General features: G+C 53.6%; 9 protein-coding genes across 9 annotated transcripts; 4 read left to right on the top strand and 5 right to left on the bottom strand.

Annotated features, from left to right (window-relative positions):
- Positions 1-156: 156 nt before the first annotated feature.
- On the bottom strand, positions 157-1,350 carry CkaCkLH20_10677 (tubulin beta chain; the record flags this gene model as incomplete). The annotated part of the gene is made up of 1 exon (XM_038893391.1): positions 157-1,350. One exon carries the CDS (start codon positions 1,348-1,350, stop codon positions 157-159), a length of 1,194 nt encoding a protein of 397 aa, XP_038741204.1.
- Positions 1,351-3,136: 1,786 nt separating this feature from the next.
- CkaCkLH20_10678 (uncharacterized protein) lies at positions 3,137-5,514 on the top strand (the record flags this gene model as incomplete). The annotated part of the gene is made up of 3 exons (XM_038893392.1): positions 3,137-3,610; positions 3,664-4,025; positions 4,485-5,514. 3 exons carry the CDS (start codon positions 3,137-3,139, stop codon positions 5,512-5,514), a joined length of 1,866 nt encoding a protein of 621 aa, XP_038741205.1.
- A 113-nt stretch (positions 5,515-5,627) lies between these two features.
- Positions 5,628-7,421, bottom strand: CkaCkLH20_10679 (C6 zinc finger domain protein; the record flags this gene model as incomplete). The annotated part of the gene is made up of 4 exons (XM_038893393.1): positions 5,628-6,315; positions 6,420-6,556; positions 6,621-6,925; positions 7,031-7,421. 4 exons carry the CDS (start codon positions 7,419-7,421, stop codon positions 5,628-5,630), a joined length of 1,521 nt encoding a protein of 506 aa, XP_038741206.1.
- A 1,412-nt stretch (positions 7,422-8,833) lies between these two features.
- Positions 8,834-9,337, top strand: CkaCkLH20_10680 (uncharacterized protein; the record flags this gene model as incomplete). The annotated part of the gene is made up of 2 exons (XM_038893394.1): positions 8,834-9,238; positions 9,293-9,337. 2 exons carry the CDS (start codon positions 8,834-8,836, stop codon positions 9,335-9,337), a joined length of 450 nt encoding a protein of 149 aa, XP_038741207.1.
- Positions 9,338-11,725: 2,388 nt separating this feature from the next.
- On the bottom strand, positions 11,726-12,996 carry CkaCkLH20_10681 (uncharacterized protein; the record flags this gene model as incomplete). Its single annotated transcript, XM_038893395.1, has 4 exons — positions 11,726-12,105; positions 12,164-12,225; positions 12,278-12,395; positions 12,456-12,996. 4 exons carry the CDS (start codon positions 12,994-12,996, stop codon positions 11,726-11,728), a joined length of 1,101 nt encoding a protein of 366 aa, XP_038741208.1.
- A 2,335-nt stretch (positions 12,997-15,331) lies between these two features.
- CkaCkLH20_10682 (GMC oxidoreductase) lies at positions 15,332-17,284 on the top strand (the record flags this gene model as incomplete). The annotated part of the gene is made up of 2 exons (XM_038893396.1): positions 15,332-15,427; positions 15,566-17,284. 2 exons carry the CDS (start codon positions 15,332-15,334, stop codon positions 17,282-17,284), a joined length of 1,815 nt encoding a protein of 604 aa, XP_038741209.1.
- A 926-nt stretch (positions 17,285-18,210) lies between these two features.
- On the bottom strand, positions 18,211-20,601 carry CkaCkLH20_10683 (cellobiose dehydrogenase; the record flags this gene model as incomplete). The annotated part of the gene is made up of 1 exon (XM_038893397.1): positions 18,211-20,601. One exon carries the CDS (start codon positions 20,599-20,601, stop codon positions 18,211-18,213), a length of 2,391 nt encoding a protein of 796 aa, XP_038741210.1.
- A 2,742-nt stretch (positions 20,602-23,343) lies between these two features.
- Positions 23,344-24,567, bottom strand: CkaCkLH20_10684 (integral membrane protein duf6; the record flags this gene model as incomplete). The annotated part of the gene is made up of 4 exons (XM_038893398.1): positions 23,344-23,640; positions 23,697-23,882; positions 23,931-24,214; positions 24,273-24,567. 4 exons carry the CDS (start codon positions 24,565-24,567, stop codon positions 23,344-23,346), a joined length of 1,062 nt encoding a protein of 353 aa, XP_038741211.1.
- Positions 24,568-25,141: 574 nt separating this feature from the next.
- On the top strand, positions 25,142-27,003 carry CkaCkLH20_10685 (cytochrome p450; the record flags this gene model as incomplete). Its single annotated transcript, XM_038893399.1, has 5 exons — positions 25,142-25,531; positions 25,586-25,685; positions 25,740-25,812; positions 25,952-26,457; positions 26,579-27,003. 5 exons carry the CDS (start codon positions 25,142-25,144, stop codon positions 27,001-27,003), a joined length of 1,494 nt encoding a protein of 497 aa, XP_038741212.1.
- Between the last annotated feature and the right edge of the window lie 621 nt (positions 27,004-27,624).

Raw genomic sequence — 27,624 nt, forward strand, 5'->3', positions numbered from 1 at the left:
TACCGGACATACAAGGCAGGCAGAACCAGACACAGCATCTCCTTCTTTTCCTGCACAATCACCTTCAGGGTCGCTGAAAGAGATAAAATTGCTATATCATGGCTGTTGACAAACTGGATAGGTAGTCAGCTCGCTGACAATCGCTCATTACACCGATCACTCCTCCGCCGGAACATCCTCTTCAAACCCTTCAGGCTCCTCGTCATCAACCCCGGCATCCTGATACTGCTGATACTCAGACACTAGATCATTCATGTTCGATTCCGCCTCCGTGAACTCCATCTCATCCATGCCTTCGCCGGTGTACCAATGTAAGAAGGCCTTTCGGCGGTACATCATACTAAACTGCTCCCCGATACGTCGGAAAATGTCCTGAATGGCAGTCGAGTTCCCGATGAACGTAGCTGAGGCGGACATACCCCTAGGTGGGATCGAGCAATGCGCCGTCTGCACGTTATTCGGGATCCATTCGACAAAGTAATTCGAGTTCTTCGTCTGCACCGCCCGGATCTGATCCTCGATCTGCTTCGTCGACACCTTACCCCGGTAGATCGCCGAGCATGTCAGGAACCGCCCGTTGCGGAAGTCGGACGCGGACATGACGTTCTTCGGGTCGAACATCTGCTGCGTGAGCTCCGGCACCCCGAGATTCTGATACGCCGCCGCGGTCGTCAACGGCGCGAACCCGACGGTGAAGAAGTGCAGTCGCGGAAACGGCACCAGATTCACGGCCAGCTTCCTCAAATCCGCGTTCAGTTGTCCCGGGAAGCGGAACCCCGTCGTCAGGCCCGACATCACCCTCGCCACCAGCTTGTTGAGATCGCCGTACGAAGGGTGCGTCTGTTTCAGCGTCCGACGGCAGATATCATACAGCGCTTCGTTGTCGATGCAAAACGTCTCGTCGCTGTTTTCGACGAGCTGGTGGACCGATAGCGTCGCGTTGTACGGTTCCACTACGACCTCGGACACTTTCGCCGACGGGAGAACTGAATACGTTGCCATCATCCTATCCGGAAATTCCTCGCGGACCTTAGCGATGAGAAGGGTTCCCATTCCGGAACCCGTGCCGCCGCCGAGTGAGTGCGTGATCTGGAACCCTTGGAGGCTATCGCACGTTTCGGCTTCGCGGCGCACGACGTCGAGGACTTGGTCGACCAGCTCCGCGCCTTCGGTGTAATGCCCTTTGGCCCAGTTGTTTCCGGCGCCGGATTGGCCGTGGACCATGTTGTCTGGGCGGAAGAAGTCGCCAAGGGGACCGGATCGGATCGCGTCCATTGTGCCGGGTTCGAGATCGACCAAGACCGCGCGGGGGACGTACTTCTGGGCGGCGCCCTGGAGGACGGGCGTCATTATGGCTGATAAGAGACGACGAAAGAGAAAGTGGATATACCTCGTTGAAGTAGACATTGAGACGCTCGGCTTGTTGTGGGTTGTCGCCTCGGAAGCTGAGAATGATTAGTAGGTGGTGAGGCGATGTGTGCGAGCGCGGGTACTTACTATCCGTCCTGATCCAAACCATGCTCACCGTGAATGGTCTGCCTGGTTTTCGGGGAAAGTCCGTTAGTTTGGATCGCATACTAGGATGATTCGGAGACTGTACCAAAACGCAGTTCCGACTTGGTTACCCTTCGTCAAGTCAATATCAGCAAAGCCTCACGATGTAGCGAAGGGTGGATGACTTACACACTGGCCCGTCTGGATATGAATCTGTTGGATTATCTGGTTAGCAAGGTGGATACGTATGATGCTGCAGCCACTGGTGGCCGGCCCGAACGCTGCAGAAACAGTACTTACAATCTCACGCATGATGAAGTCGAAAACAGTAGGATGATTTGGAGAGAGTGACGACTAAATGGAACGTATGCCTCCAGATAAAGACCCGGAAGACAAAACACAAGCTTCCTTTTATCAAGAATGATAGCCCGGAACGACGTCGTACATGCCCAACAACCCCTAACATCTGATTCGTCCGGACGTTTCGGCCCCCCCGCCGAGTCTCGGCCCAACATCGCCCGGGCCAGAGCACCTCAGACAACATCTCGAAATGGAGCGGAAAGCGGATGCCTGCTCTGTTAAACGACTGCCTGTTGGCTGTTTCGACGCAGCCTAGAAGTGCACAAATGGCTGAACGGACCATATTTGGTAAAAGTCCGGAGGCGCTGGCCTATCAGAAAAGGTGGAAACTCCAATATTACAAATCGGCAATCATGTCGCGGTGCATTGTGCGACTCTTACGTGATGTGTGTGTCGCTGTCTAAAGAATTTCGGTTGCCACAGGAACGGATGCAACATCTTTTGTCTTTCTCGACACGCTTACTGTGATATGTAGATGCCTAGCTCTGCGCGCCGCATTTGCTCGCCACCGAGCCATTAGTTTAGGCACCTGCATAAGAGAATTCATCCGCCACTCGAAATCGAGAAGATGTGAATGTCATGATTGTTTAAAAATTCATTCTGCTTCATGTATCGAAGTGCATGGTCATGTCGCACCCCCTGAACTGTCCCGATAGGCGCCGATAATCTCGACCGATCCCACGTCCCGGCCCCGTCCGGGTTAATTCTCCACAATTGACCGCCGACTTCGGTCATTGGACCCACGTCCGGAGGCCGTGCACGGCGTATGACTCCGCGGCGAGGAAATTCTTTTCCTTTGCTGGAGAACTTGTTATGTTATGTTATTATTGCAATCACTTTTGAGTTGTGTCTGCTTGCACCGGAGGCTGGTGACTCATTAGGTGCCTCGGATAAGATGGAAGTAGGCAGGTTCCTTGGTCATCTTATCCCCGACGACTTATCGCCGATCGGTCTTAAAGGGTGAAGGCCTCGACGCGAATCTCTCTCCGCTTCACGGCTAGACTACAGAGACAAGAGCAAATGAACGATCCGGGACTCTCCCAAGTGTCAGTTCTTTATGAAATATGGTTTGTCCACGATCGCAAGGGGATGGAGCTGTTCAAAATCGGAGGTAGCTTGAACGGTCTGTGGCTCCACATTTCGAGTTCGTCCGAATTGCGGCGGACGAATCCAACCCGCGACGTTCCTCCGCTCCCTCACGACCTTCGTCCGAGAAGACTCGATCAAACATCACCCTCACATCACACATCTTCATCGGATCTCAGTGCCAGATCACACGAACATGGCCGCAACTGGCAGAGGCGACACCACCTCGAAACCCACCGCCTCGGAGCGGGCCGCTACTAAACGCCGCCAGGTCCGCAAAGGAACCCGAAGCTGCTGGGAGTGCCGCCGACGCAAGATCCGCTGCCTTTTCGACGAGACGGGACCCCGTGACACGTGTCGAAGATGCTGGCAAAAAGGCACACCCTGTGTCAGCCAGGAGTTTCCGGAAGAACACTTGCCACAGACGCAAGCCACCGCTGGCAACGTCGGGGATCGTTTGGGCCGGATGGAGAGGCTTGTTGAGCAGCTCTACCGGACGAATTCCACTGAGTCTGCAGCACAAGATACTCTTCCAGACCAAGAATATAGGGCGGCTTCGACGGCACCCTTGTCCTTGGGAACCCCGCAGACAGCCGTTGCGCGCGACGAAGATGATGCGCCATGCCAGAACGGCTCCGTAAGCCCGTCACTCGAGCCGTCAAGGCCACAGGTGCGTTGATGTGCTTGTACTAGCCATCGGTTAACTCGGCTGATATGTGGCAGCCTGTATCTCGAACAAAGTCACCAGAGCTCATCGCTGTTGAAGACGCGACACACAACCAAAATGAAAACTCCACCGGGCCTAGACTACCAGCCAACGCTCACCTGGCGGCTCTCAACAAGGAACTAACAGCTGCACTTCCGTCTGCAGAGGACTGCAAGGTCATCAACGAGCTATACTCCGATGCTGACCTAGTGTTCCAATTCATGTTAGCGCCGCAGGGCACACTGGAGAAGCTGGCACCAGAAACAGTGGAACAATTCGTCGCAAGCCTGTACCAGCCAATGCATCCCGTGGCTCTCGCTAAGAAGATGTTGACACTGGCTACCATGTTGCAGAGGATTCCTTCAACATACGCTCGAAGGTCCTCAACCTCGGTAACTCCTAGCCGGATCATGGAACGGCTCGCCGAAGCCCCAACATCTCTTGTATGCGAGAATAACAAGCTGATGGGAAGTATCGATGCTCTTCAATGCATCATTCTCCAAGCGGTATACCTGGCCAACGGAGGAAATTTAAGATTATCTCTTCTGGCAATCCGGCGGGCTTTATCAGTGGCGCAACTGATGGGAATACATCGGCCACACGATTCATCCATCATCGAGACAGTCGACCCATCGGGGCCTCCAGACACAAGGTTCATCTGGTTTCGAATAGTCTACCTTGAGCGTTTCGTTTGTCTCCTACTCGGACTTCCTGATAGCACAAGAGACTATTGTTCCTTTCTGTCAACGGAGGGGGTATCGCCGACGCTGCTGGACGACCATCCCCACGTACGACTGGAGCAGGTTCACTGTGCGGTAGCCTCGAGAATCATCCAAAGGAACCAGCAAGATACTTATTCCACCATGCTGGAGGCTACGGGTCCGCTCGACCTCGAAATGCAAGCCGCCGCCGCGGCCATGCCGCCTCGATGGTGGACTCTTCCCCGATTCAACAGCGACCCTGATAAGCCCCTGTCAGTGGTGCTCGAGAGCCTGCGGCTTTGCGGTCAAATCTTTCACTACTTCCTCCTCATCCAACTACATCTCCCCTTCATGCTTCGGCACTCGCGAGACGGGGCGGCTAGTAGCAGCAGGATGGCGTGCATCGACGCGAGCCGAGAGGTGCTCTCTCGATTCGTCGCCATCCGCAGCGCCAAGGAAGTCTGCAGCATCCCCGACGCAGCCGACTTCTTTGCCCTCATCGCCGGCATGACGCTTCTCTTGGCACACATTGACGCTCGCAGACGGGATCGAGGGAATGACATGCTGGCGCACCAAAGACATACCGATCGCGACAAGGTCGAGGAGACGCTGGAGCTGATGCGTGACGGGAGCTCCGTATCGACGGATGTGTTATCCATGAAGAGCGCGGATGTGCTACGTAACTTGCTCAGCATCGAAGCGCACGCGACGAACGGGTCGACTTTCACGGCGAGCTTGACACCCAGCACCGCATCGACACCTGTCACAGGGAATTTCGGGCCTCCAGATGAGGCTTCAAACTTGCTGCAGCTTAGAATCCCGTACTATGGGACTGTTACCATCTCCCCCGACGCGCCGCCCTTGCGGGAGCCTTTCAGGTTTGTTGGGCACCAAACATTGCAGGAGCAAGATACGTTTGGATACCATCATACCACGAGCATGGCTTTGGACCATCGAGATACAGCGGCGACGAATATTGCTGTCGAACAGAGCTTTCCACTTACCTCCGACCAAGGCCTGATGACGACCAGCAACCGACCACTACTTGCTGAAGATCAGGCTCTTGGCCCTGGGTTTTCGGCCCGTGTGGAAGACTGGACGTTCCAAGGCGTAGACGCAGCTTTCTTTGATTGTATGATAAGAGGTTTCGAAGAACCAGATTCTTGAGGCCAGAGTATATCTTTAAAGTCGCACAGAGTTGAGAATAATACAGAGACAACCTATGAAAAAACAAGAAGAGTTCCGGGTATCAGCAAACAGAAAGACGCATGAGTGACACCCTACACCACCACGATGGTAGGGCTGTCAAAACACTCGTCCCAAGTACTTTTTCCCGAAGCCCAAAACCTCTCCAACACCTCAACAGCTCTCAACATTGTACAAACCCCCAAGTCCCGACTCATAGCTACCAGCTGATCCACCACAAACGTTCTCATGTCAACACTGCCGGTCGACGCTTCAAAGCCGGCCACGATAAGCGGCCACAGGACACAGTTCTTCATAAGATAATCCTTGGAAGCAGTCTCAAGCAGCTTAATAAGGCGCCCATAGTGGATTGTCCGCACCGCTCTCCATCCAGCTGAGGAAGGCAGCGCCTTGAGACCTTGCAGCGACGAGATGGCATACACCGTGACGGCAGATTGGTAGGCCTGGCCCATGAGGAGAAATTCTTTCTTGGAGTCCTTTCGGGTCTCGGACCAAGCCTCGGGCGAAAATTCGATGATGCGCTCTAACAAGTCCTCTGCTAAGGATTGTGAAGTACCAATGTCTTCAGTGAGGGTGTTGGTGGCTATCAGGTGTCGAAGACGGTTGATGCGGATGATGTCGCAGAATAAGTCGACGGGGCATGGAAGACAAGGATAGTATCCCGTCTCAAAGAGCACTCCGACGGTTTCTATGGAGTTGTAGGTGTCAAGTGGCCCCAACAGATTATCTGCTGGGCTTGTCGAGTTTGCAAAGGTTTCGAGACTGTTATCGACGTTAATTCATGTTACGAGATTCCGCAAAATTCCAAGATGAATAGACGTAGGTAGAAACCACAAGAAACACCGACTAATCGTACCTGAACTCACATTTTGGGGAAGAGGAGCAACGGATGAATAAACGGGTCGTTGCGATACGCAGCCTCCAACCCGCCAATCATATCCACTAAACTTTTGAGGCCGTTCATATGGTGGTGCCAGCTCGAGGCGGTTGAAGCACCCATCAACTGCTCCTCGTTAGCATTAATGCTGGATCACGGAGTTACGGAGCTTTTGGGCCTGTGAACTGACATCTGCATACATAAAGACCAGCACGCTAGCTATAGTCTGACGGGAAGTGCGAATCTTTTCGTTGCTGAGATCTTTCTTCAACGCCTCTATCGCCGTCTGTCTATGTTGATGGAAACGGGCCCCAATTTCGACCATGTACGGATCGGTCTTCTTCCGTGCGAGCCGAATCATGCGGTGCTCGATGGCCATGGACACGAGTGCATGCAGTGTCGCTTTTGGCATGTAGCAGACGTATTGAGCCGGTACGACCCATGGGCTGGACGTCAGCTGGGCGTTCTGGAATGATGGAAGTACCGATTCGTTCCCTGCACGGATCGGATTAGTCTCTGTCAAGACGGGAGATCTCACAACCGCTTCCTCTGCTACGAGACCCTTGGAACTTCGCTGACGGTACGTGAGCATCCACTTACAGTACAGAGTCGCCTCAACGATGTCGTCGGTCTCCGTCCGGAACTCAAACCCTGGAAAGACGTGCATGAGCTGGTTGCTGGTACGTGCAAGTACCATGGAATCGGCGCCAGCGACCTCTTTCGAGCTGTCACTTGGCAATACTTTCTTCTCGGCAGGCTTCTTCCGTTTCCACGTGCGAGTCTTGACCTTGCCGGGAGCCAGCCACGTCAACGGCTTCTTGTCCTCGTAGCCGGGACACACGACGCCAGTGGCCTTGCATTTACCGCATACGGGACGAACCGAGTCGCAGACCACGCGACGCCGTTGACATTCCCAGCATTGCCGTCTCCCCGTGGAAGGTGGAGCGGTCTCTGAGACGACGTGCAGTGCCAATCGTCGTGAAGTCGCCATTGTGGTCTGATCTCGCAGAACCATGGTTGATAGTTGTACGTTTTGGGCTATTGCAGGTAATCCGGAACACACTTCATGCGCTTTTCTCTTTGGGGACGACTTCCTTAAGAGAAACTGACGGTCTCTGGGCTCGATATGACATCGGTGTGTTGGGGATGGGAGGTGATGGGCGGATCAGATGTCTTGGCCACTCCAATGGCCTAATCCGGTAAGGCGCGATGAATCCTTGGTGGTTGCGGCGCAGTCTGACGGCCGTTCGGGAATCGACCAACCAGCCATGGAGATTGGCTTCGAGAAGGCGAAGAACGCTGATCAATCGGAGAGAGCGTTGTGAAGCTTGAGATCTAATTCCCCGATGTTCGGGCGGAGATTTGGGCTGAATCTGGTGGCAATTATTTTGCCAAGGCTATCACGCCCAGATCTGCTGACTGCTCGTGAGACTTTCTCTCAGACTGGAAGATGCAATTGATAAGAGCTGAAGTGGAAGTATTGTCGCGGTGAATTGTGAAGCAGAAATGAACGTACATGCAACTGTTCAATCAGAGCTATCACATTTTCAATTCGCTTTGAAAGCTTTCGTCGAAGGTGGCCCTAATGATGAGCGACTCCACCTGAAATCCTGCGATAACTATCGCGACATTTCAAAGCCAACACACCTCAATCCTCACCACTTCATCAACCACGCTCAATTCTCATTTTCTTCATTCAAATTTCAGAAGATCAAAATTTGTATCAGTGAAGCTTGAGAATTCTTGCGAATTTAGCGGTATCCCGGGGATCTGCACTGAGAATCTGCTCCGCCATTTGTGGGCACGCTTCATGAGCTCCAAACGCGCTTAGCTCCACAACCATCACATCCCCGATAGTCTAGTGGTGAGGATATCTGCTTGTCAACGCCTTCGGCCTGCACGCAGGGGACCGGGGTTCAATTCCCCGTCGAGGAGTAATTCTTTTGATTTTTGACCTTTTTGCTCTGTGTAGGTGAGTCGGCGTGGTGGGAGTGAGTTGAGTGTGCCGTGCACGCAGTTGAATCTCGAGATCGCTTGACATCGCCACATCACTAAGCTTGTTGTTTATGGCCTGTTTATAACGATAACATTGTGTGAGACATGATCGCCAGCGTCGGTGAAATAAACCGCCTTCTGGATGAGTTCTAGCGTGTTCGGCATTAGGAATCCGACAGTCCATTGAGACAACGCGACATCTCACGCGTATGCGTGACGACCGTGCTGCCTAGAAGAGAAACAATCGCTGGACAGGCTGCTTGAAGAGATACATATGCCTCTAACGGCTCTTTTCTGAGACTCAAACATGTCCGACTCACACGCGGAAGAGCCGACCTGCTCGCGGGATGAAGTCGTCGCCGAGTTATCGTCCGATTACGAATTCGTAACCAACATCTTCCTGCCTCGATGCCTCCTTCAGCAATCCGGTACCCTCCCCAGGGCGGTTGGGAACATGTTGACAAAGACTGGCTGAAATCGCTCAAACTCGATAGGAACGATACAGTGCTCGATCTCATGAGGCATATCCCGTACATCAAACATGATGAGGAAGATGACTTCGATCCTCGGATGATCTTCGAGAGAACCACCGTGGTCGACTGCGCGGCAGAGAGAACTCTCGGTCCACTTCACGAATCGCAAAGAGACTTTCTGTTCGAGCCATTTGGCATTGAGGTTCCTCCCCATGTCCATGTGCTTGCCAATCTCCCGTCCGGTTATGACGGTCATAACATCTTCATTGATACGGAACGCGGGAGAGTCATTCTTGCTGACACTCAAGTTGGGCCCAGGCCGACCGACTTGTCACTGTTTGTGAGTTTCTTATTGGAATATTCTATGAACTTAACTAATGCTGCATCCGAAAAGGACAAAGGGGACTGGCTCGAGTACGCAACCTATGCTGTCCCTTAGTTCTTCTTGAAGCTGAAGAATGTGTGGAAGAATTTCAAACTTATATCTATCTACCTATCACGAGTGTCTGATGTACCATCTATTCTGTACATTCTATATACTTATACAACATCAATAGATTATCACCAGAAGACGATCAGTAGAGTTCGGCCCTCTTGACAATCGTATTGTGAAGATCTATCGCGAAGAAGGGATCTCCACTAAAGAATACAATGGAGAAAGATGTATGGATAGGGTGGAAATATATCATGACCTGCAGCATTATGACAATAAGCCAGTGACAGGAAAAAGAAAACGCGACGAGATTTCGGAGTGAGTCTTACTTCACTAGGAACAAGCTCCCGCAACCTCAATACATCTAGGGAAATAGCGGCTTGAGAATGAGATCACCTCATTCTAAAGCACTTAGGCTAAAAGCAGTCTGCCTCAAGAGTCAATATGATTATATGCGAAATGAGTGAGATGAGATCGGGTTTATGGAAATGAAGAAGTAAAGGTGTTTAAAGTCAAGGGGCTCATCAAACTACTATCAAAGCTACATATTCGCAGAATTCGCCGATTCTAAACATCGGAGTTAGGATTTCGCTCAAGTCCGATCATCTGCGCCGATGGTTTAGTGGTAAAATTCTCCGTTGCCATCCAGCAGCGTCGGGGAGCCGGGGGTTCGATTCCCCCTCGGCGCAAACCTTTTGTTTTTGCCATAGATTCGTTTCTGTCGTCTCTGCCTCACCTGGGTTTACCGCTTCTTTTTGTTTTTCTCCGAATCCTTAGTAACGGGCTCTCGTGAATGGCTAGCCAATCTTTACGTTGGGAGAAGAAATGATATGTGCTGTTTGCTGCTGCTATGCCTGCTCCTGAGTACGGAGTAGCTTGACGTGTGAGATCGACCATCGTGAAGCGGAATTCGACACCAGGCCAAGAGAGTTGCCGGAGGGTACTGCATCCTGCCCCAGTCAGCCTCTCTCAGTTGTTTGGGAAACGGTGCTGGCAATCGCGTCCGGAAGTCATAGCTGAGTTGACTTTGAGGAACAGTTGAAGGTTCGAGTCCCAATGTTTGTTGTCCACAGTTCATAGCCTATTTTCAATTCATTGAAATGCGCTGTGCTTTTACCAAAATATTTGTCTAAATTAGAGCTGATCACCGATTAGTCAATTCTTATCTGCCCCCTTTCTAGTCTTTCTGATTCTTAATAACGTGCCATCTTGGCTCAAACACTTCGCAGCTCAAGCCTATCAGTGAAAACACGACATTCTGCCGGTCGGCTTTGTGTTGACGACGCAATCGGCACCACTGCTTGAGCAGCTGCAGCCATCATTTAAGCTCCAACTTCAGGTCCAAGGCCGCATCAGTGCACCGCACCCGAACGACATGAGATGAAAGTGTTACCTGAAGCAAAGCATGATGTTGCCGGCACTACGGGCAAGGCCAAAGGCTACGACAGCTCAGATGAACTCTCACTCACGTCTTCTCTGGCCTTTCATCCACACGGCTATCGCGCTCCACGAAGCCCACAGCCCACTGATTTTCGTTGCCCACGGGGACCGTGCTAGTGTAGACATTGACAAAAACCCAGTTCCTTGCAGCCCTGTTCAGAGATCCCTACTGGCGCTTGAAGAGGCGGGGATTGCCTTTTCTACCCACCGAGAGCTCACAGGGGGGTGCAGAGACCGTTTAAAACCGACCCTGAAGGTTGGTATCCGTAAGCCTTGAAACTTGTTGGTTCCCTCAGTGCCTCATCCCCGTTTACCTCGGGAAGCGGTCTCGGGAAAGCTGGCCGTCGCTGTCGTGATAAAGAGCTGATGGGGCGTGCTGACTGAGGCGTGGCAGGGCGGCGATGGTTTTGGTCTTATGTCCGAATGACAAGTCTCGAGTTGACGCCGGCGAGATGTGCGCTCAGACGTTTCTTCACAGGTGACAAGAATTCAACAACCCACTCCGGCCGGCCCCATGTGTCGTTCGCGGGTGCGACGGTCCAGAACCAGGATTCTCAGCCTTCAAATCATGCAAAGAAAGAGGCTTGCGCTGGCATATTGTGGATAATTGCGTGCGCTTTGACTGGAAGCAAAGTCTGGATGCGACGACTCCATCCAACGCCCGATTCTCCAAATCAAGACATCAGATCGTCGTCGGGGCGCGTGCTTGGAAGGTCACATGATGTCGTGGAGGATGTTGATGGCGATTGAGAGAAAATTGGACTTTTCATTATCATTATCCGTCGTAGTACCTGACTAACATCAAACGCATAACAGCACAATTCCAGGGCAGGATGGTTCAGTCGTTCCCTCCTCTGCCGGGTATCTGATGACGCGCGCAACTCTCATGAGGCTCCCCAACACCGTGATATGTGTAAGCTCTTTCCCGAGCTGCGTGTTCTTCTGGCGCCTCCGTCACGGCGACCGCTTTCCTGCCCTTGCCGCCGATGTCTCACTGTCCGCGTCGTCTTCCGAGACCCAGAATTCTGTTCTCTTTTGGATCCCCGGCTCCAGGGGTATGTCGCTGTGGTCGCTTTTTACTGATGGTCGGCGCTCTGAGCGGATGTATGTTTCTGTGGCGCCGGGGCCGGCGTTGTCGCCGCGTAGCCTGCTGTTGAGGTACGCGGATCGGGTTTGGGAGTTGGCGTACGAGTTGTTGTAGGCCGATGGGTGTGATGTTGGCGGTTTCTCGCCGAAGAAGTAGAAGAAGATGGAGCGGGATAGGGCTAGGTTTCCGGCGATGATGCCGAGATAGAGCTCGAGATTGGACCAGATTGCTGTTACGGCATAGACGTCTATTTGAAGCAATGTAAGTAGCTTGCCAAAAGTATCTCGCGTGGACTGCCAACTTACAACTCAAGTCGTTGGTTATCAGACCGAGCGATGCGGCTCTGGCAATACCGAAACCAGTCGCACTGTTCAATGTTTAGTGGTTGTCATACACGACGAAAGAAGGAGGCGTCTCACATCAACCCAAGACTCATCAGTCCACCAACTGATATCTTCGTTGTCAATGGAATCCGCACTTGCCAAACAACCGTAAGGGGCAAGAAGGAGCAGAGCAAGTCGGTCATGACAGAGTAGGCTAGTCATGTTAGCCATAATTCCCACATGTGCACCATCGCTTTGGAGGCCATCGACTCACCAATAGTCACGTAGATGGCATAAATCCGAATCTTCGCATCCCAGCATTTGCCCACTCCGGTCCAATAAGCATCGACGGGATCGCACTCGGCCAGCAAGATGATGATGACGCCGAAGTTGGTGACGAACAGTCCGCCCATTACCGTCCAGAGAAACCATTTCATCCTGCTCGAATCCTTGATGCGCAAGAGCAGCAACATAATCGAGCACTTGAGCAAGCAGACGCTGGAGAAGAGGAGGATCTGCCCGAACCAGCCCAGCATGTTGTTGTTGATGTACTGCTCCGTCGAGATGTACCACCTATGCCTCCCGTTGCCCGTCGCCCCTTGCGCACACTGCACACCGAACCTCACAATGCCGAGACTGGCGGTTATCGCCATCAGGTAATCGTCCCATCCTAGATGTCGTAGGGCGAAGCGCACGTACAGCCGCAGGGCCGTCGTGAAGATGACGAAGAAGATGAGCACGCCGGAGATGCCCAGGAGAACGGGGTTGACGTTCTCGTCCGGCGGGAGCGGATTCGGGGGGACGACAGGCGCCATCGTCATCGTCGTCGTCGTCGTCGACGATGGGCTGCACGAGATTCAAGAAGGGGGTCAGTTCAGACCTGGTAGCCTGAAAGCCAGGAAGCAAGGAACGAGGGTTGTGCGCGCGGAGAGGACGCTAGGGAACTGGGCCTCGCGCTGGAGATAAATGTAAGAGATTGAGGAAAGGGACCGCGCGGGTAGGACCCACGGGATGTGGTGCTCTACTGCGCAAGGCAAAGGGCTAGGAAAAAGATCGCCAAGGTCCGCTTTGAGATGGCAGCTCGTCTCGGCCCCGGACTTTGAACGGGGGCGCTAGGGAAGGGAAAGAGTCGGGGAATGCTGATAATAATGGACGTTGGTCCGTCTTAAGAGAGCTGCGACGAAAAAGAAATGACCCAACAAGAGCCGGCTGCAAGTCACTCAGTTTCCGCCGCACAGCCCGCATGCGAGGAGGAGGAGAAAGGTCAAGGCACCCACGGTGCATGCGTCTCAGAAGAGCCAGACTCGGAGACCCAACCTGTTCATCCGGCTGGCTTTGCGAAAGGGTGGTGACGATGCTTCGATCTTGTTGCGCCGCGTTGTGTGGATGGCTCGTTACCGTGTATCCAGACTGCTGGGCTTCAGCTAGGTCGGCATTTGGTGTCACCTCGGAACCGTCATCGAATGCTAATCACGGGAGCTAGAGTGGTGGTTGCGCGTGGCGTGTTATTGTCTCCTCCGCGTGCCTGAAGGAGGCATCGACTTGGACTTGGCTCGATGAAGATACAATAGACAGACCCTTGAAAAGAAAGTCTTGCCCTGGTCTCATGTTGTGGATGGCCGGGCGAGAGAGGCGACAGCGCTTCTTTTTCCCCTCCTGGCCTTCGCCATGCGGCCATCCTGCCATCGATTCAAATTGAGTTTGAGTGGCCTCCATTTTGCGGCGCAACCTGTTGGCTCTGCTGAAGATAATTTGCTGGACATCCTGGACCGTTGTGGAATCCTGCATACCTGCGCCGCGGCTGCACGTATGACAGGGCGTTATGTCCGAGGTTGAGAGAGAACTTGTTGCGCAATGTGCCGCAAGGGGTATGATGACTGCCAGATTTGTGGATTTCACCAATATGACAGAGCAGGGCTGCCGAGCTGATTCGAGGCAAAGAAACGACGATCACCCTCTCATTTGACTCTGTCTATCCGACCCTCCCGTCAACTTTCACATCGACAAGACAGTGTTGGCGATTGACCTTGAGACAGATCTGGAAGCGAATTTGAAGCATATCAGAAAACCGGGTGGCATCCACACCTTTTTACACCACTGAGAGCTCAGGGAATGAGAGTTTTGGTCATGGTGAGGGAGGCGCCCGAGTTTAATGGTCGCAATGTCGCGAACATCAGGGGAATCCCAGGGGCACCCCGTTCACTCCGAGGATCGTGCTCCTGAACGAACATCCAAGGGGGACGGGGAACGCCCGGGAAACGCCGTGGTCAATGCCTCCAGGCGTGAGCTCAGGGTGGAATTCTTCACAATTTACCAAGACGGATGATTTGCCCAGACAAGGACCGGTCAGGTTGTCGGATGGGTCCGGCAGGGGAATCCTTGAGTCATGAACCCTTCCCCGGGACAACGTCCGGCCGGCGGTGCTCCGCAGTGTGAACGGTTTCCCGCCGGAAGAGAAACGTCGATGGCACGGTAGCATTCGCCGGGCACAGCCAACGCGCCGGCGAAGGTGAGCTTCGTCTTCTTCTTCAGCCGTCCAACCGATTGTGCTGTTGGAGTAAACACTGTCACGCTCTCTTCACGGCATGCGCTGGCCGCAGTAGCGTCCGTAGTCCGGGTCTTATTAAGTGCTTACTATATATGCTATGCCGTCCAACCCTCCAACTCCCGCGTATCTCTAGTACTTTACGGATACACGATAATGGCCGACACCCCACCAATTCTCGCCGGCCCTTGTGCCGTTGAACTTGGCGAGCGGCGACCTGGGGCGGAGACTAGGATATTTGCTGGGCCGCGTGGCTAGTGATCAGCACATTTTGGATGGACGATATTACCCGTGGTGGTCTTAATATCCGTGCTATCGATTTGCGACTTTTATTCGCCATCTTGTGGGACGTACAAAAAGCTCAACTCAGCCCTTTCTCGCTGCATGTAATGCATGGAACAAGGCACGCCACCGTCTCTCCAGCCAAGCGTGTGTCATACAGGAGTGTGCGTGTTGTTGTGTGTTTCCAGGAAGGCCTGACGTGCAGATATCACGCACATTGGTTTGAAGCGATTCCCCGTTTCTGCGTGAATACCCAAAATCGCTTCGAAACGTTATCGTTGGTCCCCGTTTGCGGAAAAAGATCGCTGCATATCATCTTAGCCATGCTTGTCAAGTCGAGTCTCGCCCTCGCCGCGTTCGCGGCCCATGTTCTTGCAGCTGCTGTGCCGCAGCCCTATGGAGACGACTCCCACGATTATGTAAGTTTCCAAGTCCATTTTAAGATCTTTCGTTGCTTTTCCCGACGGGATACATGGCTCGCTTTGTCCTCGGATTGATTTGATTGTAACCTTGGGCAACGTTCCGACTGGACTCAACACACTGACCCCTTCAACCAGATCGTGGTAGGCGGCGGTACCGCCGGTGTCGCCGTGGCTGCCCGCTTGAGCGAGGGACTCCCTGACTCGAAGATCCTCCTCATCGAGGCCGGTCCCGCGGCGTGGGATGAGCCCAAGATCAATGTCCCCGGCATGAAGGGTTCGACGTTGGCTACCAAGTACGACTGGAACTTCACGACCGTAGCGCAGCCAAATGTCAACAATCGGGTATTCTCCGTGAACCGTGGCAAGGTCCTCGGAGGCAGCTCCGCTCTGAACCTGATGTCCTATGACCGGTCTGCCTCCGCCGAGTATGACAGCTGGGAAGCCCTCGGCAACCCCGGGTGGAACTGGGAGACCATGATTGCCGCGATGAAGAAGTCCGAGAACTTCACCGGCATCAACACGGACACCTACGGCTCCGAGGGCGTTGGAGACAGCGGTCCCGTCAAGGCCGTCATCAACCGCATTATTCCCGAGCATCAGAACTCATGGATCCCGACGATGAATGCCCTCGGCATCAAGACGAACCTGGAGTCTCTCGGAGGAAACCCGCTGGGTGTCATGTATCAGCCCAGCAGCATCGACCCCACGCACTACAACCGCTCTTACAGTGCTAACGCCTACGTTCCCATTGCTGGATCCAACTTGGAGATCCTGTCCGACACAACCGTGGCAAAGGTAAACCTCGAGAAGGTTGGCAATGAGCAGCAAGCTACCGGAGTTACCCTTCAGGACGGCACCGTTATCACAGCCAACAAGGAAGTTATCTTGTCAGCCGGTTCCATCCAGAGTCCCGGGCTACTTGAGCTGTCCGGAATCGGCCAGGCCTCTGTCCTCAGCTCCGCCGGCGTCGACCAAGTCATCGACCTCCCGGGCGTGGGTGAAAACCTGCAGGACCACCTCCGCATTCAGAGCTCGTACCAGCTGAAGCCGGAGTACACCTCCTTCGACATCCTGCGCAGCAACGCCACCTTCGCCGCCGAACAGCTGGCCCTCTGGAACGCCGGCCAAGTCTCTCTGTACGACTACACCGGCAGCGGTTACACCTTCACCACGTGGGCGCAAGCCCTCGGCAACGACTCGCGAATGGTCTCCCTCGCCAAGGAAGCCGCCGGCGAGGACCCCAGCAAGGTCGACCAGAAGAAGCTCGAGTTCATGACCGACGCGACCATCCCCCAGCTCGAGGTCATCTTCTCCGACGGATACACCGGCGTGAAGGGATACCCGGCCGCCGCCTCGCCTCTGTTCGGCAAGGGCTTCTTCACCCTCATCGCCGCCATCATGCACCCCATGAGCCGCGGCAACATCCACATCAACCCCGCTGACGCGACCGGCAAGCCCATCATCAACCCGAACTACTTTGCCCACGAGCACGATCTCGAGGCTGCTATCCAGGCCATCAAGTACTGCCGCAAGATCGCGACTACGGAGCCCATGAGGTCCATTTGGGAGAGCGAGTACGAGCCCGGTCTGGATGCTGTCCAAACTGATGCGCAGTGGAAGGAGTTCGCTCTCAACACCACGCTGAGCATCTTCCACCCCGTCGGAACTTGCTCCATGCTGCCGAAGGAGGACGGCGGTGTTGTTGACTCCGACTTGAAGGTTTACGGCACTTTCAACCTGCGTGTTGTTGATGCTAGTATTATCCCGCTGCTCGTTTCTGCCCACGTTCAGACTGCTGTTTACGGCATTGCCGAGATCGCGGCTGAGCGTATCATTGCCGATGCTAAGCAGTGAACGATGAAATTCAAGAAGCGTCGGTAATAATATCAGTTAATGATAATAATAATCATCAACCCCATTCTCTCGCCTCTTGGTACACAGTATGATGACAAGAACGTAAGCTCAGAGCTACCGTCTCATCATTTCATTCAGAAGTGATGAGCATTATGATTTGTCACAAACAACATGCTTGGAGCTGTTCTTTTTTGCCTGCCATATAGTTTAATGCTGCCGAATTGGTAGTTCACGTCTGTTTTTTGGTATGATCTTGGAGCCTCCGTTGCTTTCAGACGCTATTCCAAAGCACCGGTCGATTACACATCGCAACCGAATAAAAGGAAGGCGAAGATGACCGCACCGGAGAAGAATCGAGAAGAATACTCACCGCGTAAGTTTGACAACAGAACGAGAAGGGAAAAGACCTCGATGCTCATCTCTAAGGCAGCGATGTTAGTTCACCCAAGATATGCCGGCCCAACCGTCACTGATCTGATGTATTCTTCACACCCAAAGAGGCTGTGATGAGAGCGAGAAGATTGATCAACGCGAAGCGGGCGTGCGGTCACTTGGGCGCGAGATGTCTGAAACATTTACATGTGTACAGATACACAAGTATTACTATATGAAAATTGCAACGGCTGAGCGCGTTGAGTAGAAATCCCAGCAACACAGCACCCCCAAGGCAGGCGAGTAATGAGCTGTCATCCATGAAGGCCAAGTTATTTTCAGTTTCTCTAGTCAGCTACTGTAGCGTCACACAATATACATCACGAAATCTTGCTCATCGAATGCGAAAGGTTGAAATGCTTTATTTACGATAGAAAAAACTTTATACAGAGTCTAGAAGAAAACATGTACGTCGAAATGGCACAGGGAGATTGGTACCAACCAACCCCATCACCTGTCCCGTGGCGTCCACTCAGCACTTGAGGGTCACCGATCTAGTAGTGCAGGCGGGCATGGCGTCTGAAGCGCATGGCCTGGCGAGCAGCGCGCTTGGTAGAGCGAGTGCACTTCTCGGTAGGAGCAGTCGAGTTGCTGGAACCGCTGACCTTGAAGGCGGCGATCTTCTCGGCAGCGTGCTCGGCAGTGATCATGATGATGGCCTGGGTGTTGCCGGTAGGGAGGTCGGGGTGGATGGAGGCGTCGACGACGAAGAGGTTGTCGGTGCCGTAGACCTTGGTGTCGAGGTCGACGACGGCAGAGCCGTCGGCCTGGCGACCGTCGTCCTCACCCATCTTGGCAGAGCCGACCCAGTGGTCACCGGAGATCATCTTGGTGGAGATGATGTCCTCGGGGGTGGCGCCAGGGGTGACGTACTTGAGGGTGGAGTTGCTGCCGCTGGTGAGGTCGAGCCAGTACTGGACGAAGTCGGACATGGCCTTGCGGTCCTCGGTGTCGATGAGCCAGGGCTTGGTGTTCAGGACGGTGTTGCCGGAGGCGGCGATGCCGAGCTCACCGACGGTGGAGGTGCCGTGGGTCAGGAAGGTACGGACGGTGATGATGCCGTTCTGCATGGCGGAGGCGGTGCCCTGGAGGTAACGGGTGCGGCCGTCGACGCCCTCGGCGGAGGTCCAGAGGTGCATACGCTGGGCGGCCTGGGTGATGGGACCGGAGCCCTGCTTGTAGAGGTCCAGGTCGCCGTCGACGGGGTCGGAGGCGATGGCGTTGAAGCCGTAGGCGGAGAAGTTGGTGGCGGAGTTGAACTGGAGCATCACCTGGGCGTGGTCCTGGAGACCGTGGCCGACGGGGAGGTCGATCCAGTCAGCCTCGGCGGGGAGAACAACACCGGTCTTGGAGGCGCCCTCCTTGACGATGGCCAGGGCGTCGGACTTGCCGATACCGGAGTTCCAGAGGATACGGGGAGAGGACATGGCACCGGCGGCGAGGACGACCTTGCCGCCCTGGTTGACCTTGATGATCTGGATGCTGCCGTCGGCGGCCTGGGTGCGGACACCGGTGATGGTGCTGCCGGTGCGCTCAACCTGGATCACCTTGGTCTCGAGCTTGAGGGTGAAGTTGGGGAGCTGCTGGGCGAAGGGCATGTAGGTACGGGCAGGGCCGGCACGCAGGTGGTCCTTGATGGACCACGAGGGGCGGGAGTAGACGGCCTTCTTCTCGTTGGGGGACTCGATAGAGTCAACCTCAGTCCAGCCCTTGCCGCTCAGGAGACCGGAGAGGACGCGGTAGGTGAGGTCGTCGTAGTACTTGCCGTCCTTGGAAGGCTCGGTGGTACCAGGGTTGCGCTCGTAGAGACGGTCAGCAGCCTCGGAGACATCGGCCCAGTTCCAGCCCTTGGGCCAGCGCTGCCAGTCGTGCTCGGGAGGGTGGATGAAGTTGAGACCGTTGATGGAGCTGGAGCCTCCCAACAAGCAGCCGGCGGTGGAGGCAGTGTCACTGCAGAGGCTGATGCCGGACAGCGCGGTCATGGAGCTACCGAGAGCGGGAATGTCGTAGGGAGTCAGGGTGTCGTTCCAGGGGAGAGCCAGGTCGGATCCCAAGGGGACAGTGTTGGCAGGACCACGCTCGATGAGGAGAACGCTGGCGCCAGTCTCGGCAATACGCTCAGCGGCGATGATACCAGCAGGGCCACCACCGACGACGATGACATCGTAGGTAGTGTTGGAGGTGGTGGGAGGAGTGATGGTGCTGTTGCCAGGGACGGGGGTGGTGGTGCCGTTACCGGGGACGGGAGTCGTCTCGACGGCCTTAGCATATTTGGACCACTCGGCGAACTTGGCAGATTTGGCACCAGCAATGTCAAGACCGAACTGACCGAAACCAGCGGAGTGGTAGTTGAGGGCACTGGTGGCATCGGCGGGGGTGGTAGGGCTGGTGTCGGAGAAAGCCCAGCCCAGAATGGGAGACTCGCCGGTCAGGGTCGTCGAGGCGGCAACAACGCAGCCGGAGCAGAGGAAGGTGTAGGAGAAGTGGGTGCTGTTGACGAAAGTACCGTTGGCGATGGGAACCGCGCTGACCTCGGTCGCGGAGTAGACGTCCGGGTTGGAGTAGGCGCTGCCCATTCTGAAAGAGGTCTTGATATCCTCGCCATCGGCCCAGGCCACGAACAGCAGACTGTTCAACATGCCTCCCTTCAGAGAGACGGCACCCCAGTTACCCTTCTCGGAGATGGGAACGACCATCTGTCCAATGAAGTCGGTGCCGGTGGTCTCGGGAACGGCGATACCGAAGCTGTACTGGTAGCTGTCCGGCTTGTAACGTTGGAAGTCGATTCCGGTCTGGGGGTCGGTGTAAGCCGAGGAGCGGAGCTGGGCGGAGGCGGATCCGGCGAGCCCGAGAAGGGCCGCGGCGGCGGAGAGTGTGCAGCGCATTTTGAGAATCGCGTGTAAGTTTCTTCTAGTTTCGAGTTTTCGGTTGTTTGGTTTGAATGAGTGTCTTGGAAGTTGTCCAAAAGTGAATGTAAGCTGTGCAGAGAACGAACGCTAACCTCTAGGGTCAACAAGTTTGTGAAAAAGAATGACAAAACACCGTACTAGCGGTGACTCGAAAAGGAAGGAATGCAGCGAAGATGCGGCTCAACGATCAGGAAGAAGAGTCGGGAGTTTGGCTTTGGTGCAGCCATGGAGTTGAAGTATTATATCTAGTCTTACCAGCCCATCCGTTCCAACAAAGTCTTGAGCACATCAACATCGGGTAACGCCCCCACTCAAGCAAGTTTCCTTAATCTCGAGTTGCTAAGGGGTGCATACCGATAGGCCGGGGTCCGTTGGCGCCAGACCGGGGCCCAGAGATTCTCCGTGTTGGTCTCGGTCTTCGGCAGACCCGCTTGACCCCGGGAAGCGCATCCTTGGGGCCGCTAGAATGTTTGACATAAACTTGCCTGCTATCATCTGCCAAGCGCGCCAACAGCGCGAGCTTGCGTGCAGTTTCAAATAAGAATCTCGTCATTGGCAGAGCTCGCAAACAAGGACCTCGCCGCATCTTCAGGCGCTGTCTCCCTATGACGCGAGACGTAATTTAGCAGCTTGTTTTACCTACATGTGAGAGCCCACAGCTGGTGATTGAGACGCCTGCCTGCAGGTCGAATCACGGCCCCTTTACTGGCCTCTGGGTCTGGGCCTTCACGCATCTTGAATCTCTCGGCTGGCTTGTTTGCTGGATGACCCCCAATGAATGATCGGATGAACTTACCGAAGAGGGGCTTCGGCCGAGTGGATAACGTGAACGGAGATGCTTCCAGGTAGCCGCTGTGATCCCCTTTCAAACGTGCAGGGAGCGGCAAGGTAATTAATATTCCAGAAAATCGTACGTGGCGGGCTGGTCAGGCTGGTGACAGCTCCTTAGGACGTCCCGTCAATCTAATGCCGCATAGCCGCCATCTGCCGTAATGATTTGATCTTGATCACTAATGCGCCTAGCCCCGATGGTGAGGCAGAGTCGTTGGCATCGGTAAAAGCAAACATTGACGGCTGAGTCGTCGATGTTGACCAACGATATGGTTCAATGTACTCGAGACTCTCCAACCGCCTCAGGTGGCTCTCCCCCATGTTTGGCCCATAATTACCCCTCATAAGCAGGAACACCACCTTCTCCATTGGCGGAATTTGTTTGCGCTTCTAAATTGGTACATGGATTGTGCAATTCATCGCGTCAAATTGCTCAAAATCCCTCGCCCCTGCCAGAGATCGACAACTGACCGGGCCTTTGGGAGAGAAGTCGGCAAAAATTTCTCTGAAATCGAAGCCACTCGGCCGTGTCTGTTTGCCCGACTTCGTTTGATTTAGACTGTTAGTCCGAAGAGCTCGTTATCCACACAGAAGACACGAGAGATTGAGTCCAGTCGAATCGCTACTTCATCCTAACTTTTGACCAAGATCTCTTGGCGTCTTGGCGCAATCTCTCGTCAAAAATTCCAAGTCCTGACCAAACCGTACAAAAGGAGCTGCGTCTCCCTCTCGGTTGCCGATGGCTGGGCACACAACTTTCGTCTTTGCGCTGAATTCAATTATGTGCAACCGACACGTGGCGTGGTGTTGCTATCGAACTCGCTGTGACTGGGCATATCCCGTCCTAAACTGAGCAGCTGTGTTCCCATTATCACCGGTCAACCCGTCCATGTCGTTACTCACTAAATGTGATCACACAGTTCAATTGAACATCACCCAAGTTTCAATCCCATACGAATGGCTTAGAAATACTGTCTGCTCCAGGTCTCAGGCGTATGCAGGTCTGACAGCGATCGGCCAAGAAGATCGCTGCACACAGGGGTTCATCTGCCAGCCCCCAACCAATGTTGCATGTGAGTATTCAAGCACAGATCGCATGTCGGCGGGCTAGAAATCAACTCATACAACAATAATAATTCCATCTCACATATCAGGCTTATGGCTGAAAGAATTAGCTTAGTGCGTTGTTGTGTATGTGTGGGGGGGTGGTGATGCTGTGACGCCAAAAGCTAAGACGCTTGGGGAGATAAAGCTCACCTATATCTTCCTATTACTGAAGCAGACATCTATGGTTCGACAAAATTAGCGACGCTGTGCCTATGTAAGTTACTATTTGATGGGTCGTGGACACTAAGAAATGCATTTCGCTACAGATTCTAGTAAGAGACATTGCACGAGCTTGATTCCCAGCCAGCACGACGCCATCATGGCTCAGTCATAATCACAAATCCTCACTCACGAGGCTCTGTAAATTCAACGTAATTGAAGTTCACAGTCGTTACTGGCTTGAGACCGCGTTACGGCATCAGCACATCAGCAAGCAAGTAACAAGTACTGGAACTGAAAGGACTTCAAGATTTGTGAGTTGACTACGAGCAGCTGTTCTTCGAATAGAAGGATGCTTGTCTCTAAGGAATTGTCGTCAGGAATATGAGTTTTGATGTGCGAAAGATGAATAGTCAAATGGCTATTCTAATCCATCGGCTATGCAACAAATGTGAGGTGGAAAGTATTGAAGTTTAGCTCTCGAACTTCGAATCAAGTCCTATCAATTGAGCGAAGGAACAATGAGGAGCCTCCAATCGTGTTTTGAGTTTGAATTGCACATTTGCGTCTATTTTTTCGAATCCCAACTCCGTTAACTCCTACTTGCTGAGCCGTGAGCTGTTATACCACCGATCTACTCGGGTTCATCTCGACCAGCTCCTCATCAGAATCCTCCTCCTCCGAGATACTCGGTTCAATAGCGTGATACTTGGCCTTACGAAACCATGCCCACTCCTTCGCAGACGAAACAACAAAAAGACTCGTCACGACACTTGCGATGCCTATCATCGCCAGAAGATTGACACTGTTTCGCCAAATAATCCAATCGAGCATCAGCGCCCACAATACCTGCGAGTAAATCATAATAGTCGCAGCCGATGAAGAATCATTCGCGATGCCTGCTGTCAGAAGGTACTCCTGATCTGCGTTTCAGCAAGTCGCCCTCCACGTGACGAGGGGGTCAAAGCACTCACCATCGTGAAACCAAAGATACCAAGTGGCGTCAATTTCAGCCATGCGATGGGATTCCGCGTGAGATTGATGCTCTTCATGAGGAAAAAAGATGTGGTGGTGAGGGCGACCACGGTCCAGGCGAAGTAGTTGACGCTGAAGAGAGGATGAGCCCTGGGGCCGATGCAGCGGATTGCAGTCAATGCGACCTGGCGATGGGTCAGTAGATATTCACCGACGTATTTGCTCACACTTACTGCTCCTCCGCACACACTGAGAAGGCCGAATCCAAAGCCCATCATGCGTCCCTTTGAATCGCCATCGGCGACAGTCTGGGCAGCGCTCATAATGGCAGCCTTGTGATCGAACAAGCCGTCCGGCTGCACGACAAGGATGACGCCGAGCAGCGCGATGAGAGAGCCGACCCGATCAACCACTTCAAAAGTGCCAAAGTCGAGATACCTTGTCAAGATCATGGCAGCAAGAGGACCGAGGAAGTTCAGGGCCGTAGCCTCGCTGAGCTTGAGGTACATGATGGAGACTGACGATACGTTTAGCTTCCGTCTATTGCATGAGAAAATGCATCGATATGAACTCACAGTAAAACCCGAATGCGCCGAATACGCCTGCTGCAGCCCTCAAGGCCAGCAGCGGCCTCAATTCAGGAAGGCCCCATGGGAAACCGGTTGCCTGCGTGCGCCATAGGACTATCGTCGACCCAATGCCAGTGATGAGAAAACGAACGAACAAAACTTGAAATGGGTGTACGGGCTCATCGCCAGTCTCGAGAAACTTTGCCAAGCCGTTGAGTGCTGCCGCCGATATCTGCGAGGCCAAGACCAGCAGTGACGGCCTATGGCGCTCCAAGAATGAGCGATTCAAGGCCTTGTCCATTATTGGCGGAGGGAATGCATGGGATGATTGTGCTATGGCGAAAAGAAAGCCTCCCCTCTCCCGACCTCTTTGAGAAGCGTAAAATTGCTTGCGCTGCTTCAATTCTGCATGGCAAGCCGTTTTTCCAGCTCCGGGGACTATGAGAGACCTGATTGACAAAGGGGGCGAGGGGGGGAAACTCGTAAGGTTTCGGAAACAGAAAAGTCACTGTATGAAACGAACCCGTCGGTTATGCATTGGCCATGGTCGTTTGCTCCGTCCATCTCGGCTCCGTACGTGGCTCGGACCGAGTTAAAAAGGGGGCGCCCCCAATTTCCACATCGATGGACCGCCACTTTGCAATCCGGGGGCGGGTCCGGACTGACCGGAAGGAAAGCTCGGAGCCGGGAGTGGGTGGACCGGGATGCCGCTGCTAGCAGGTCCACGAGTTGAGGCAGCATCAAAGGACCAGGTGAGCTCAGAGAGAAGCTGCCTCTGTGTGCGGCTTTAGCTTGTCCGTGAATTATTCAGAGTTCATGCTGAGCTCGTTTTGCTTCTCTGAGTAGCGACCATCAATCGCAACAACCAACCAACAATGTCCAACCAATTCAACGCCAACGTCAACACCCAAACGACTCTCAGTCCTCCCAAGCCATCATGGGCGGACTTGGGACCGTTTGGGTTTCCAGGCTCAATCGACGCCAACGGGTATGTGCCCTACTTGATGGCAATCATTCTTGTTGCCTCGGTGATGGCGGTTTCGCTTCGCAAAAACAAGCTAGCTTCGTTTCCGGTCATCAACGGCAGCAAAAATGAGTATCTGCGAAACGGACGGGCCATGCTGGCCCGTGGAATGAAGGAGTACGGGGGGAAGCCCTTCAGAGTAAACACTGGTCTTGGTGGCGGAGTCATTATCCTCAATCCTACTGTTATGCCTGAAGTTCGAAATGATCAGCGATTTGACTCGACGAAGTTTCTTTTGCAGGTGAGCTCGTTTGTGAAAACAAGGAATTTCGTACGAAGCTGACGGACTTTGTAGTATTGGCAAGCTGGAATCCCGGGGTTTGAGCCGTACATTGCGCTGGGAACTGAGATCCTGCACAATGTGATTAAGTGGAATCTTACTCCGGCGGGCATCTGTTAGTTTGATGTCCAGTGTGCTTCTGACGATACTCGATCACTGACTTGCGCAGCCAAACTCAACAAACCGTTGTCCGATGAGGCAGATGCTGCTCTGAAGGACATTCTGACTGACAACGAGGGCAAGTAGACCCACCAGCGTTACGACTGACGAAGAGACTAACATGAAGCTTACAGAATGGCATGAGGTTCTTCTTGGAGATGTCCTCATCCGCATTGTGGCGCGAGTTTCTTCCGTCATCTTCTTGGGACCTGAACTGTGCAGGAACCCTGACTGGCTCAAAATCACGGTCAACTACACCAACAAAGCTACAAACGCAGCCAGAGTCCTCCGCAGATGGCCTGTATTCCTGTACAAGTACATCCACTGGTTCCTGCGCGAGTGCCAGGAGGTCCGCGTGATGGTGCAAGAGGCCAGAGAGACAATCGCGCCCATTTTAGAATCGCGGCGCGCAGAGAAGGCAGCCGATCCCAGCCTCGAGTATCATGACGCCCTTGATTGGTACGAGTCGGCCGCGAAGAAGATGGGTGTTGACTATGACCCCGCAGCCCAGCAGCTGGGCCTCTCCGTCTCAGCAATTCTCACCAGCAACGACCTCATGTCGCAGAGCATCATGGACCTCTGCAAGAACCCTGAAATGTTCGAGCCTCTGAGAAACGAGATTCGCTCAGTTCTGGGAGACGGCGGATGGAAGCCCACGACTCTTTACAACATGAAGCTTCTCGACAGCGTGCTCAAAGAGACTTTGCGCCTAAAGCCAGTAGCAGCCGGTGAGTTCTGGTCCCCTGATTCGTCATCATCTGAATGCATCGGGCAGTTTCCAATTCTGACGAACCCGGAAACTCTCGGATAAGCTTCACTGGAATTGCGTTTACTGACATGCGCGTGTAGTTGGTCTGGGCCGCCGAGTCATGTCCGAGGTTCGCCTCCAGGATGGCACTGTGCTCCCGAAGGAGGCGGGAATTGCCGTCTCAGCCGAAAAGATGTGGGATCCGGAGATCTACGAGAACCCGCGCACTTTTGACGGCTATCGCTTCTTGAGCATGCGGGAAGCTTCGGAGCAGGGCGAGAAGACGGCCCAGCTGGTCAGCACTTCGCCTGATCATCTTGGCTTCGGGCTGGGCATCCACGCCTGTCCTGGGCGCTTCTTCGGCGCTAATACCGTCAAGCTGGTCATGTGCCATCTTCTGTTGAAGTATGACATCAAGTTGGCCGAGAACAGCAACACAAAGCCGATGGAATTTGGGTTTTCGATGCTGGCAAATCCCACCGTGAAGGTTCTTGTTAGACGGAGGAAGGAGGAGGTGAACTTTTAGAGCGCCATACTTCACATTAGTCTGTATAGTGATTCTCTTTCATAGCTGTGATCGTCGGAATTTGACAAGGGGTCAAGCAGGATAGAGTTGAGAGACAAGACTGGACTGCAGCGGGAATCCAAACTATAAATCAGCACAGCTCTATGAGCCAATCATCATTTTCATATTGAATCAATTATTATGCATCAGCTGAAAGAGAGTTGACACTGAACCTTATTACTCCGAGCACAACCGCAATGCGTAAATCATCCCACCCTGCCACTGCACGTATGATCGAAATCCTCCAAAGACAGCAACATTTTCCATCATGAGTACATCACATATGACAATACGAGATGTGATATCTCGCTTGACATGGGTTACCCGAGACAACTGCCGCGCCATGGATAGATAAGAGTCGAGAGACGTAAGTTTCTGCCAAGAATCACCAAAGAGGTCACGAATTCGCGGCAGCGGCTCGCGCCGGTGACAGTCGGATCAAAACTCTGTAAAAGACACGGCATACCATCAATTCAACAATCCTAATTGGGCCTCGTATCACCCTTGCATGTAGTCTTGTTCTTGTTCTTATTCGCTAAATATGCCGTTGATGCTATCATTCTTGTCGATGCCGTCGTTATG

The sequence above is a fragment of the Colletotrichum karsti genome (genome assembly GCF_011947395.1).
Source record: "Colletotrichum karsti strain CkLH20 chromosome Unknown Scaffold42, whole genome shotgun sequence".
Classification (NCBI taxonomy): domain Eukaryota; kingdom Fungi; phylum Ascomycota; class Sordariomycetes; order Glomerellales; family Glomerellaceae; genus Colletotrichum; species Colletotrichum karsti.